Source organism: Tamandua tetradactyla, chromosome 2 (assembly GCF_023851605.1).
Source record: "Tamandua tetradactyla isolate mTamTet1 chromosome 2, mTamTet1.pri, whole genome shotgun sequence".
Lineage (NCBI taxonomy): Eukaryota > Metazoa > Chordata > Mammalia > Pilosa > Myrmecophagidae > Tamandua > Tamandua tetradactyla.
Window position 1 is genome coordinate 170,472,398 of NC_135328.1, and position 14,524 is coordinate 170,486,921.

The 14,524-nt window shown below is 37.5% G+C and overlaps 1 protein-coding gene across 9 annotated transcripts in view; it reads right to left on the reverse strand.

Moving 5' to 3' along the window:
• The window catches only part of OSBPL9 (oxysterol binding protein like 9), a 248,303-nt gene that overhangs the window by 147,517 nt on the left and 86,262 nt on the right, over window positions 1–14,524 (reverse strand). For all 9 annotated transcript variants that reach the window (XM_077149691.1, XM_077149681.1, XM_077149682.1 and 6 more), the window contains one exon: window positions 2,902–2,980. In XM_077149691.1, coding sequence (XP_077005806.1) covers window positions 2,902–2,980 — 79 coding nt within the window. The remainder of the gene's footprint in view (window positions 1–2,901; window positions 2,981–14,524) is intronic.

A 14,524-nucleotide genomic window follows, 5' to 3' on the forward strand; every position in this document is an offset into this window, starting at 1 on the left:
TCCTTGGTCCCCTGCATTTTATTCTCAACACAGTGGCCAGAGTTAATCCTGTTAAAACATAAATTACATCATGCCACTCCTCTGTTCAAAACCCACTGGTGGCTTCTCATCTTAGAAAAAGTCAAAGTCTTTACTGTGATTTATAAGGCCTCATATGATCAGACTCCCTGTTACCTCTCAGACCTCATCTCCCACTGCTGTCCACCATGGTTTTCTGTACCCCAGCCAGTGCTGGCCTCCTTTCTGTTCTTCAAACATGGCTGGCACTCTCCTTCGCACTTACTGTTCCCTTTGCCTGGAATGGCATTCCTACCACCCACCCAACCCTGCCAACAGAGCCACATGGCTTATTTCTTCACTTCCTTTAGGTTTTCCACCAAAGGACACCATTTCAGTGAGTCCTTGCCTGATCACCTTATCTAAAATTTCCACACTTCCCCAAAAGACTTTTTTCATTTTCTCCTTCCATGCTTTATTTTTTTCTCTCCCCAAGACTCATCAATCTCTTATGTATTTATATTTTATTAATTTATTTATTGGCTTTCTCCACTATCAGATTGGTAAAACCAAGAAGGCAAGAAGTTTTATCTGTTCCACTCATCACTGTACCATCAGAATTTAGTATAAAGCCTAAAATAAATGTTGAATGAATAAATGAAATATATCTGAACAAATTCTAGCTTTCCCCTTAAAATTACAGCTAAACAGAATTTTAGGGGGGTCCAAGGGTAGTTCAGTGGTAGAATTCTAGCCTGCCATGTGAGAGATCCAGTTACAATTCCGGCCCATGCACTCCCATCTCGCCCAGAAAAAAAAATTCAACAAATGGTGTTGCAATAACGGGACAGTCACATGGAAAAAGAATGAAATGTGACCCCCACCATACAGCATACCAAAAAAATAAAAAAGAATTTGTTTTATAGAATTGATACCTCATTTTTTTCAAAAGTTAAATAAAAACTTTAACACATTTAAAGATATGTTATTGTGTGCCAGCCAACCTTGTTTCCATTTCTAAACAAGACTATAAGTTCTATTGGACATTGAGAACTTTTTATCAAATTTTCAGAAAGCTTCTTCTAAGCAAGGACCTATGAATGTGAAGTAACTTATTCTTGCCAAAAAAATAAATATTGTATAGTCTTACAGGATTCTTCACAAAAGCTAGATATGTGTATGTTGCCTGCAACTTCCACAAATGTTAACATTGAAAAATAAACTAATCAACCTGGCAGTCTCAGTTGAAGAATCCATTTAAAAAATATATATGTCTTATTTATCCTACCATGTTATCATTCATTAGACGCATCACTCGTTTTCTAAGCCAGCAATATAATATGGGAGCGTTAAAGGGGAGGTGAGTTTACCATCAATTATTTAAAAGTAAATCAGAAGACAGAAGTGCCTCTGCTTTAGCACTCATTTCCCCCTTAATCAAGCAAACATACAGCTTCTGGAAGTCCAAAGGAGGTGCCTCCTGAGTAACTGCAGAAGAAAGGATTTCATACTGCAGTCTTCACCTGCATTCAGCATTTCTCTCACTTGAAAAGTATTAAAGTACTCAACTTAATTCACGTAAAGAGTTCCAGCAGGTGGGAATTTGCTTTCACTTATAAGCAGTATTGCATATTTAACCTAAAATTTAAAAACCCGAGCTTTCATAATAGGAGTAAGAATGTTTTATGAAATTTAAATATAATGGAAAGTTTCAAGGAGAGCATCATCATTCAAGCAACTCTGAATAAATAATATGACCGAAATAATAAATTTTTTAAGGATGATCAGGAGAAAGCATTAGATATCACTATGGAGTGCACTTTTTTTGTCTTTATTGTATACAAGCTGCATCCTTCATCTCTATGTGTCAATTTCTTAAACAAGGACAATGAAGAAAATCACTGCAATATACTCACCTAGCATGGAAAGACAGTAACTGCTTGAATCCTTGGCACAACATAGCCCACCTAGTTATATTTCATAACCAAAACATTCTTAAGCTATAATTACATTCAAGACAATTTATCTAATATGCATTTATCATGGGATGCCTAGCATCCATAAATTATCATTTGTAGTTCAGAGAAAGTGCTAAAATCTCCAAACCTCATTTCTGAGTTTCTTGGAGTGCTTTAAACATAAAATAGAGGTAACTGTGGATAGGTAACATAACAAAAACATTGGTACTAAAGCTAACAGATACTCCTAAAGGACAAGAGGTACATTAAAACTAGATCATTAAAATCAAGCTTTATTTGCTAGTTTAGAGTTTTCAAAGCAAAACGACTGTATAGTACCTTACCCCTTCTACTGGTGAACCATAGCATGCAATGCCAAAACATAGCAGTGGCAGACGGCATTGGTGTTATTAAGTATTAAAAAAAGATAAAAGCAGAGAAATGACGTCTAGCAGACAAGACACAGAAATGCAGATGAAATGAATGCAAGCTTGTAGCTTTTAAAGCAAAGCAAAACCTTTACGCCAAAGGTTGCCACTGGCTTCAATTTAATTTACATTTCAAGGTTTACGTAGACAAACACTGCACCATCTGCAGTCTTTAGACTCTTCATGCAGAAGCAGAACCATAATCCTCAATAAAGAAGATCAGCAACCTTCTGTAAGCACAAGCCAGCAGCAACAGCAGCCCATTACTCTCTCTCCCTTCACTGATTTTTATTGTCCAACTGCAGCCAGACCGAGTCGTTTCAAATAGATCTGTTTCCACTAGAGACAGATATAATTCCTTGCCTAACCTGCAGTACCACTTCATCCAGAACATTCCTGTGCACTCGTTCATGCAGGATCAGTTGCAAAATCATTCGCATCATTCAGCAAACAACTCAAAGGTGAAGGAAAGAAGCAGTTGAACTATGTACAGAAACAATCTCTTTTTTTCAGCTCACCCTGGAAATGGAAGGTTTTCTGATCAACAGTTATTGTGAAGGTGCTGTCGTCCTCATCGTCTATACCAATCACAGCTCCCTGTGAAACAAAGAGCAAAATCCCAATAAGGCAAACAATGACATCAGCAATATTCACTACTGCTACAGCCATGGAACGCTCAATGCATCCAAGGCACTGGAAGCATGCTAGACAGCAAAGGAGAATCTGAGACTTAAGTTTTGCTTAAAGGGGATGGCAGGGCACTGTAGTATAATAGAAAGGGCACAGTTGTGCTGGGAAGGGGAGAGGGGGGAAACAAGACAAATAAGAATTTGCAATAGTGCAGTCCACTGAGGCTTTCTGAGCTTTAGATTGGTCTCTAAAATGGTAGTCAGAAATCAACCTCTCACCAGGTTGTTGTGCATCTCTGAGGGCAGGTGCTCTCATCAGGTTGCTTCTGTGTTATACTACTTAGTGCAGAAATACCAAGTGACACTTTCTTCAAAACATTATCCCGATAATTAGCCACTTCTTGCAGGTGCTCCCATACCACTTGTACTCCCACAGCTATTATGTTTTTTACACTATACTGTTTTATATGCTTGTATGTCTGCTTCTTCCCACTGAGACACTGTGAGGACTATAGCCAAGGGCTATTTATCTTGACACATGGCACTCAAGTACATTGTGTGTGTGTGTGTGTGTGTGTGTGTGTACATACTGCATGGGCAGGCCCCAGGAAACAAACCCAGGTCTTCGGCATGGCAGGCAAGAACTGTGTCTGCTGAGCCACCATGCCCCGCCCAGTATATATATATATATATTTTAAATAAAAACATGAACAACTCCCTAAGAGAGAGGGGGGGAAATCTGCATTTATAAGTTGTTTGGGGAAGGTGGCTGGGGTGGGTTTTTTATCTTTATTTTTCTATATTCAGCTACATGGAGCCTAATAAAACAACAAGAATTAAGGGGAAATAAAGGAAGCTAAATACAAAATTAGGTGTCACTTGTCAGGGTCTGTGGTGGTTTGGAACTTAAGTACCCTAGAAAAATCATGTTCTTAAAGTTAATTCATCCCTGTGGGTATAAACCTTTTATAAGACGGACCTTTTAAGGCACAGCCCAGAGTAGGTCTTAATCCTCTTACTAGAGTCCTTTATAAAAGAATGAATATGAGGAGAGAAAACTGAAAGCCACAGAAGCAAGAATTTGAAAGCTAGGAAACCCAGAAGAAAAGGGAGAGACCAGCAGACACTGCAATGTGACTTGCGGTGTGACAGGAAAGTGCAGGATTGCACACAGCAGATCTTCAGGAAGAAAGCACTGTCTTAATGATGTCCTGATCTGGGCATTTACACAACCCATTTTATGGTTTCTGATTACAGATTGTTAACAAAAACAGCCCATGGTCAAGAACTATCAATTTTATGGTCTCTGCTTACAGTAACCTAGCAAATTAAAACAGAGTCCTTAATAAGTAAGTTCCTTAGATATTGCAAAGAAAAAAACTAGAGAGACATGGGATGAGTCAAATGCCCCAGCTTCATTAACAAGAGAAGTAGTATGCTACAAACAAAACCAGAGACCTTGTATACAGGGACTGAAAAGACTCAAAGGGTCAAAATATCCAATTCCATTAAAAAAAAAAAAAAGCGACTCAAAGGGGTTTTCCTATCCCAGGAGGATTAGGTAATGGAGTCAAACTTTATTCAGTTCTTTCCAGAGGCTGTCTGGATGAATTCCAGCTCTATCCAAATCTCATCCCTTTCAATCACCTTAGTTATTTCTCGGTTCCAAACTGGGTAAGAGTTTTAATCCCCATTTTCAGATAAGGAAAGTGTCTCCACCGAGTATATAGTGAATTAATCAAGGCCACTCAAAGAGTTAAGGGCAGAACCAAGATCAGTTCATCACTGACATACTACAGATATACCTTGGTGGGTAATCACGTGTGGGGAGCAGCAAATTCTGGTTAACTTAATTTTGTGGTAACTGGATTATTCCTCTAATTTATTATGTAACAAATATTTGCTGAGTCACAATTAAATACAAAAGTATGTGCTAACATACATGATTTTACAAAGGTTCCATGCACTAGGGTAACTTTTCAGAAACCTACAACACCTAGATGGGTCCCTGGACCAGACAAGTTCTGAAACCCAGAGTCCCCAGCCTCTCCAGAATATCAGCTAGTTCCATCTCCCTATCCCATATTATTGACAGCCCCTTCCAACATGAAAAAGTTGGAATGGCTGTAGCCCAAATACCCCTAAAGAGTTAGAAAAAGATCAAAGGTGATGGTGGTGTTATACAGAGAAGGTAGGGTTTAACAAACGAATTATGACTGCTGAATCATTACACTGATATTTCTTTCAGTCTCCAGAATCTTAGAGCAGCTAGAAATAAAAACCTAGAATTGTGGAATTGTAACCCATACCAAACTCTGAAATCTGTTCTACAACTCATTGTTACGCTGTGCTTTGAAATTAGTTTTTTTTTTGTATGTACGTTATTTTTCACACACACAAAAATGTAAACTGTAATGATAAAAAAATATTTATTCCTTCTAGCCTCCAGTGTTCTGGAGCAGCTAGAAGGAAAAACTGAGATGATGGTATCGTAGTCCATGACAAACTCTGGAATCTGGCCTGTAACTACTTGTTGAAGAGTGCTTTGAAAACTGCTGTTATTTTCTTTCTTTGCTTTGTATATATGTTATATAGCACAATTTTAAAAGTTAAAAATATATAAATAATTGGAGTCAGTTCTCTCAAACCCTGACATTTCTTTATCAACTAAGTTTATGTGATAATCTAAATTCTTTGTTGTCATTTCAACAATATTCACAGCATATTCAACTGGTGCTAAAAAAACAACTTCTCTGCTCTTCCATAAGAAGCAATTCCTCATCCATTAAAGTTTTATCTTGAGATTGCAGATATTCAGTCACATTTTCAGGCTCCACTTTCTGATGCTAGTTCTCTTAATATTTCTACCACATCTGCAGTTACTCCTCTCTAAGGTCTTGAACCTCTTAAAATCATCCATGGTGGAGGGCTGGAATCAACTTCTTCCAAACTCTTATGAATGCAGATATTCTGACCTCCTCCTTCAAATTACAAATGTTCTTAACATTTGTTAAGAACATTCAGAATGGAGAAATCCTTTCCAGAAGTTTTTCAATTTCCTTTACACAGATCCGTCAGAGGAATCACTATCTATGGCAGCTATAGACTTACAAAATGTATTTCTTAAATAATAAGACGTGAAAGCCAAAATGACTTATTGATCCATGGGCTGCAGAATGGATATTGTTAGCATGCATGAAAACAGCATTGATTTTATTGTATATCCCCACCAGAGCTCTTGGGTGACAAGGCACATTTTCAATGAGCAGTAATATTTTGAAAGGAATCTTTTTTTCTGAGCAGATCTCAACAACAGGCTTAAAATAGTCAGTAAATCATGTTTTAAAGAGATATCCTGACATCCAGGCTTTGTTGTTCCATTTATAGAGGACAGGCAGTGTAGTTTTAGCATAACTTTTAAGGACCCTAGGATTTTCAGAATGTTAATGACCATTGGCTTCACCTTAAGGTCACCAGCTGCATTAGCCCCTAACAAGAGAGTTAGTTTCTTCTTTGAAGCTAGGCATTAACTTCTCTCTAGCTATAAAAATCTGATGTTTAGTTTAGCCACCTTTGTCAATTATCTTAGCTAGATCTTCTGGATAACTTACTATAGCTCTGCATCAGCACTTGCCTGCTTCACCTTGCACTTTAAAGTTATGGAGATGATTCTCTTCCTTAAACCTCATGAACCAACCTCTGCTAGCTTAAAACTCTTCTTCTGCAGTATTCTTTCCTCTCTCAGCCTTCCTAGAATTAAAAAGAATTAGGGCTTTGCTCTGGATTAAGTTTTGGCTTAAGGGAATGTTGTGGCTGGTCTGATCTATTAAGACCACTAAAACTTTTTCTATATTAGCAATAAAGTTGTTTCACGTTCTATTATTTGTGTGTCCACTGGACTAGCACTTTTCTAAAAAAATGTAATTTTATTGAGATATATTATATATTCATTCATATACCATATAATCATCTGTACAATAAGTGATTCACAGTATCATCATAAACTGGGCATTCATCATCACAATCATTTTTTGAACATTTTCATTACTCAAAAAATATATATATTAATAAAAGTAAAAAAGAACAGCCAAAACATCCCATATTCTCCTCCCCCTATTATTTATTTTTTTTTTTTTCCTTACTCATCTGTCCACACATTGGATAAAGGGAGTGCAATCACAAGATTTTCACAATCACATGGTCGTACCTTAAAAGCTCTATACTTATTCAGTCATCTTCAAGAATCAAGGCTATTGTCAACCTGTCAGGATAGATCATTTAAACAATGGCAAACAGGGGGCCCAGAATAAGAATGAGGGCCCTTAATTCTGTACAGCTTGGTTTTCACTCTGTTAAAATGACAATGTTTTCTTGGATTATTTGTCTGCTTTTAGTGAGAAGCTATAAAAGGTTTTTAAACATCTGAGCAATCTGCCTAGATGACAAAGATTCTATGTCTTATCAAACCAACATATTTATTGATATGTATGTTAACCATCTCCTTCCTTATTGTTTTAGACAATGCCTCCTTACTTTAAAAAAAAATTGTTTTTTTTAAATCATGTTCACTCCTCTATTTACTTTCAAACTTTTATGTCACCTTGATTAAATAAAGAACCACCGCAAAAAAGAATCAAGGCTATTGGACTACAGTTCAACAGCTTCAGGTATTTCCCTCTAGCCTGTCCTTCAAGAACTTTTTCTTTCCATTAATAATCTGAGTAACTGTTTGGTGCAAGTGGCCTAGCTTTCAGCATATGCTGGCTTTCAACATGCCTTCCTCACTAAGCTTAATCACAGCTTTTGATTTAAAGTGAAAGAAATATGACTCTTCCTTTCACTCGAACACCGAAAGGCCATTGTAGGGTTATTAATTGGTCTAATTTCAATATTGTTGTGTCTCAGGGAAGAAGGAGGGGCCAAGGCAGGAAGAGAAATAGGGAAACAGCTGGTCAATGGAGCAGTCAGAAACACACAACATCGGTTAAGCACGCCATCTTATATGGGCACAGTTAATGGCACCCCAATACAATAAAAATAGCAACAACCAAGATCTCAGATTATAGAGCATCATAACAGATACAATAACATATCTGTTAAAAAACTTTGAAATAATGAGAATTACCAAAATGTGACACAGAGACCAAGTGAGCACATGCTATTGGGAAAATGGCACCAACAGATTTGTTCAAAGCAGGGTTGCCACAAACCTTCAATTTGTAAAAGAAAAGGCAATATCTTTGAAGTTCAATAAAGAAAAATGCAATAAAAAGGGGTAAGCCTGAATACCATAATCTTGCTAAATTCACTTCATTGTAATAGTATATCTTAGATTCTTTTGTATTTTTGCATGCTCAATTGAGTTCCTGTGAATAATAACAGTAGTATATCCTCATTTATAATTTTTATACCCGAAATTTCTTTTTCTTGCTTTATTCATTGGCTAGGATTGCCACTACAGTGGTAGATGATGTTGAATATTAGTGGTGATAAGATACATCCTTGTCTTGTTTATTGGTCTCTCTCCCATTCCCCACTGTAACTATTTAAAATCTTCTCTCCTCCAACCCCCCAAAACAACAACAAAAGCAGTGATGAGGTAGGCACTAAACCTTCCTATTATGCCCTCCCATCTGCAGATTCACTTGCATTAAACCACTCTTGCTTCCTTTCTCCCTGTCAAGAACAATCTTTCCACTCATGCTCCATCCCCTACCATCTTTTCTCAGGTCTCTTACCATACCAATTTTTAGCTTTTCTCTCTGTACTGGCTCTTTCCCAACAGCATTTACACATGGTCATGTTTTTATTACATCTAACAACAATAACAAAATTCCTTTTCAATTCCACATCCACATCTAGCAATTGGCCTTCTCTCTTATTCCCTTCCAATCAAAATTATTTAAAGAGTTGTGCAAGCCTCCTGCCTGTAGTTTATTTTACTCTCCCATTCTTTGGAGGATATATAACCACATCAATAGTTCTTCCTCACCTTCAGATAGGATGACCATATGTTTTGGTTTGCCTGGTCCCAGATTACTCCTGTTGGCCTTGCATAATAGTTTATAGATCCCCCACCCATTCACTCTTTAGAGCATCCTGCTTTAGCAGATATGGTTACCCTACCACAGTCTAGCCTACAAGGCCCTTAGTAATCTGCTCCATTCCTTACCATTCTGGTCTTATCTCATCAAACTCTATGCTCCAGTCATAATAAACTGTTTGAGGTTTATCATTTGCCCCAAGCATTCTTCCACTACCAGATGTCTGCACATGTCCCTCTGCCCAACATCCTTCTTCTCCTCTCATCTAGGTTTATATTATCTTTTTGTATCTGGTAAAGCAAATTTGTTGTTTGATAATGCTGGAATAGAAGTTTATCAGTAGCGATGTCTTTGTTATGTCCCATCAAAATATCAAAGTCCTTTCATATTTGATATCAAAATATCAAAACCCACAAAAAATATAAAAGTCCTGCTTTTATGACCCACTGTGATGACATAATAAACACATACACATATATATATATTTATATACCTGTCAATGACTTCTCAAGATTTTTCTTCTGAAAGTTTCAGATTCTGTCAGTACTTGAGATCATTAAGGTGCCTATTGCTCTAGGGTCACATAATTGAGGTTACAGACAGAAAGTAACCGAAGATACACAGTCTTGTTCAAGCAAACGAATTTCCTGATATTTCCTTTTCCCCTTCTTTCTATACACACTGACAAACTTTGGACATGAATTATAGTTCTGGTGTCAAAGACAAGATACTTTTGCTTTCATGACTTGGAAAAAAATAGAATTCAAACTATTTGGGAGCCAGTCTCCCATGATAAGAAAAGGAAAGACGTTCCAAGTCAGCCAGTGCATTAGCTTCAAAGATGATAAAAAGAAATAATGACAATACCTGACCAGATTGCTTGGGTAGCCCCTACAATGGCAGCAGACAGTTCTGAAAATAAAAGCATAGCTACACCCACTGAAACTCCACAACCACATACTTTCTCTCACTGTGGAAACGGCAGATGTCTATCTTACAGTCACATAACATATTTAAATATATGTCTGGGATTTGGGCAGAATAAGTTATTACTCTTTTTTACAGAGTAATGAAGCAGCATAAAATAGGACAACTGTAAATCCCAGGTTTCCTATTCTGAAGAGTTAACAGACAACTGCAAAGAGTTAGCAGACAACTGCAAAGAGTTAGCAGACAACTGCAAGTACCTCCTTTCTTATCTAGCTCCAAAGGAACTAATACAGAGCTGCAAACTTCCTAGGACAAAAATTGCCCTTAAGCCCCAAAACCTCCCCAAACCATAAAAGCTTATAAAATTCTGGGCCCAAAGCAAGCCCTCAGTTAATGACAGGAAGCATAGGGTCATAAGAAATTGTTAGCCATTTGCCCAAAGACAAATTTTAGGTATGTAACAACAAACCACAAATTCTGCTAGCTATCTCCTCCTACAACAAAGAAGACACCTAATTCAAAGGTTACTATAAAAACCTGCTACCAACAAAACTTCCCTATAAAACAAGTTAGCCAACTCCACTCCCTCCCTTAGTCACGTTCCTGTTAGCCTCTCTAACACGTACTCTCTTTTAAAACATTTCTCTTTTAATAAACTTTACTACTTATTCCTACTTGGCCCACTCGTCTCTAAATTCTTTTAGTTTTGAGACTATCAAACCTGAACCCGGGCTCAGCTGACACCATTGCCAGCAGGGCACTGGTTACATATTCTGGCGACTAAGAGATTTCAAAATATCCCAGGAGAACAGCATACTCCACATAAGACACTGGCTCTTGAGACCTTGAGAAAAACAAGAGCTAAAGAGTAAGCCATGCCCCTCAATACTAATTCTTGCCATTCTGCCTGGTCCTTTCTCCTTATCTACCTTTTCCTAGCCATCCTGTTCCTTATTCTGTCACTCATTAGTCTCTGCCTTCTCCAGTTTGGCTGGGCTGTGCAACAAGAATTCCTTACCTAGGTTCCTTTCTTTTCTTCCTTAAAGGGCTTATCTTCCCTAGGAAAAGGGGGGCAGGGCCCAGATCAAGTGGCAGCCCTCAAAGAATTTACACCACAGAGGCTAAGCCCTAAACTGAACTTCTACCTCAGCCTCTGTCTCAAACACACTCCTGGCAGCTACAGGGTCAGCTAAGAATTAAAGGCAGCTGAAGAGCTATGGTCTGACAAACACCACCTCCTGGTAAGGAAAGGAAAAACAGAGTCCAGAGGCTTCACAGAAATCTCTAACAACCTCCTGGGTCTCATCCCCAGGGAAACTGAATGCTGATTACACCCGCCTCCTGAGACCTGGGCTGGTCTTGTCTGGGAAAATCTGACTGGGGTCGATGGTATCTAGAGAGACAATTCTAAAAAAAAAAAGGTTCCACTCAGGCAGGACACAAATGAGAAAAACAAGAGCTAAAAAGTTCTGAACAGCTAAATAGAAGCCATGCTAGGGGATCAGAATAAGTTGAATGGAACACCAAAAAAAAACAGAAAAAAGCCAAACAACAAGAAAACCCTAAGTAAAAGGGAAAATGACCTCCAGAATAAACCAATTTTTTGATGCTGAAATAGTTATGAGTCATACTAAGAAAAACGAAGATACGACCCAGTCTAAGAAACAAATTAACACTTTAAATGAGATATAGGCGTTGAAAAAAGTAATTAATGTTCAATCAAACATGCTAAATCAAGTAAAAAATCAAATCAACAAGTGGAGGCAAAAGAGATGAGGGATATGAAGAAGACATTGGGTCAACATAAAGAAGAAATCAAAAGCTTGAAAAAACAATTGGGAGAACTTATGGGAATGAAAAGCACAACAGAAGAGATGAAAAACACACTGGAGACTTACAACAGCAGATTTGAAGAGGCAGAAGAAAGGATTAGTGAACTAGAGAGGGGACATCTGAAATTCTATACCAAAAGAACAGATACGAAAAAGGATGGAAAAATATCAGCAGGGTCTTAGAGCACTAAATTACAACATGAAGTACACAAATATGTACGTTACAGAAGGAGATGGGAAGGGAAAGGGGGCAGAAAGAATAACAAAGGAAATAATCACTGAAAATTTCCCATCTCTTATAAAAGACATAAAATTACAGATCCAAGGAAGTGCAGCATACCCCAAACAAAATAGATCTGCCTAGACCTACCCCAAGACATTTACTAATCAGATTGGAAAATGTCAAAGACAGAGAATTCTGAAAGCAGTGAGAGAAAAGCGATCTATCACATACAAGGGAAGCTTGATAAGACTAGATGCGGATTTCTCAGCAGAAACCACACAGGCAAGAAGGCAGTGGTATGATATATTTATGATGCTGAAAGAGAAAAACTGCCAAACAAGAATTCTATACTTGCAAAACTGTCCTTCAAAAATGAGGACAAACACTCATGAGAGTTTGTGACAAAGAGACCGGCTCTATAAGAAATAACAAAGGGAGCACTACAGCTGAGAGGAAAACACAGGAGAGAGAGAGGTCTGGAGAACAGTGTAGAAATGAAGACTATAAGTACAAATAAAAAGAGAGAGAAAAAAAGACATAAAATATTCAAAAGACAAAATTGTAGAAGAAAGTACTGCCTTTATAGCAATAACATTAATTTTACATTTTAACATTAATTTTAACATTAATTTTAACTTATTAAACTCCCCACTCAAAAGACGTAGACAGGTTCCTCAAAAATATATAGAACTAAAAAAAGAACAAAAAATACATATAGAACTATATATATAGTTCTAAATATAGAACTGCCATATGACCTGGCAATACCATTGCTAGGTAACTACTCAGAGGACATGAGGGCAAGGACACAAACAGACATTTGCACACCAATGTTTATAGCAGCATTATTTACAATAGCGAAGAGATAGAAACAGCCAAAATGTCCATCAACAGAGGAGTGGCTAAACAAACTGTGATATATACAGACGATGGAATATTATGCAGCTGTAAGACAGAATAAAGTTACGAAGTATGTAACAACATGGATGGACCTTAAGGACATTATGCTGAATAAGATTAGCCAGAAACAAAAGGACAAATACTGTATGGTCTCACTGATATGAACTGACATTAGTGAATAAACTTGGAGAATTTCGTTGGTAACAGAGACCATGAGGAGACAGAAATAGGGTAAGATACTGGGTAATTGGAGTTGAAGGGATACAGATTGTGCAACAGGACTGAATATAAAAACTCAGAAATGGACAGCACAATACTACCTAACTGTAATACAATTCATTAAAACAGTGAATGAAGCTGAATGTGAGAATGATAGAGGGAGGAGAGCTGGGGGCACAAATGAAATCAGAAAGAAAGAGGATAAAGATTGAGATGGTATAATCTAGGAATGCCTAGAGTGTATAATGATGGTGACTAAATGTACAAATTTAAAAAATGTTTTTGCATGAGGAAGAACAAAGGAATGTCATTACTGCTGGGTGCTGAAAATAGATGGTAATTAATATTTTAAAATTTCAACTTATGTGTCAGATTAAAGCAAAAAATGTTTATTTGGTACAAAATTTATATTTTGACTAGTGCATTTCCTAATATAACTTATGTAGACAGCTCAATTGAACACCATAAGTACATGGAACCTTGAGTAGGACATGAGATTTTGTTGATTTGTCCAGAGTGATGCCCCAATAAATCCTAGAGTGATTTGAACAGTGAATAAAAAAGTACTTGCAAAGTCCCCTTCAGGGAATGGTGAGAAAGGGGGAAAATTCAACTTCCCCAAGTTGAATTCTCGATACTGTCACAAGCAGTGTGGACAACCAAAGTTATTAGGCTGAGCCCCCAGTCTTGGCGTTTGTTCATATGAAACTTAACCCCACAAAGGATAGGTCAAGCCTACTTAAAATTAGGCCTAAGAGTCACCCTCAAGAGAACCTCTTTTGTTGCTCAGATGTGGCCTCTCTCCCCAGCCAACACAACAAGTAAACTCACCAGCCTCCTCCTGTATATGTGGGACATGACTCCCAGGGGTGTGGACTTTCCTGGCAGCATGGGACAGAAATCCGAGAATGAGCTGAGACTCAGCATCAAGGGATTGAGAAAACCTTCTCAACCAAAAGGGGAAAGAGTGAAATGAGACAAAGTCTCAATGGCTCAGAGATTCCAAACAGAGTCGAGAGATTATCCTGGAGGTTATTCTTACGCATTAAGAAGATACCATCTTGTTATTCAAGATGTAATGGAGAGACTGAAGGGAACTGCCTGAAAATGTAGAGCTGTGTTCCAGTAGTCACATGTTTCTTGAAGATGATTGTATAATGATATAGCTTTCACAATGTGACTGTGTGATTGTGAAAATCTTGTGTCTGATGCTCCTTTTATCTACCTTGTCAACAGACAAGTAGAATATATAGAATAAAAATAAATAATAGGGGGAACAAATGTTAAAATAAATTTAATTTGAAATGCTAGTGATCAATGAAAGGGAGGGGTAAGAGTATGGTATATATAAATTTTTTTCTGTT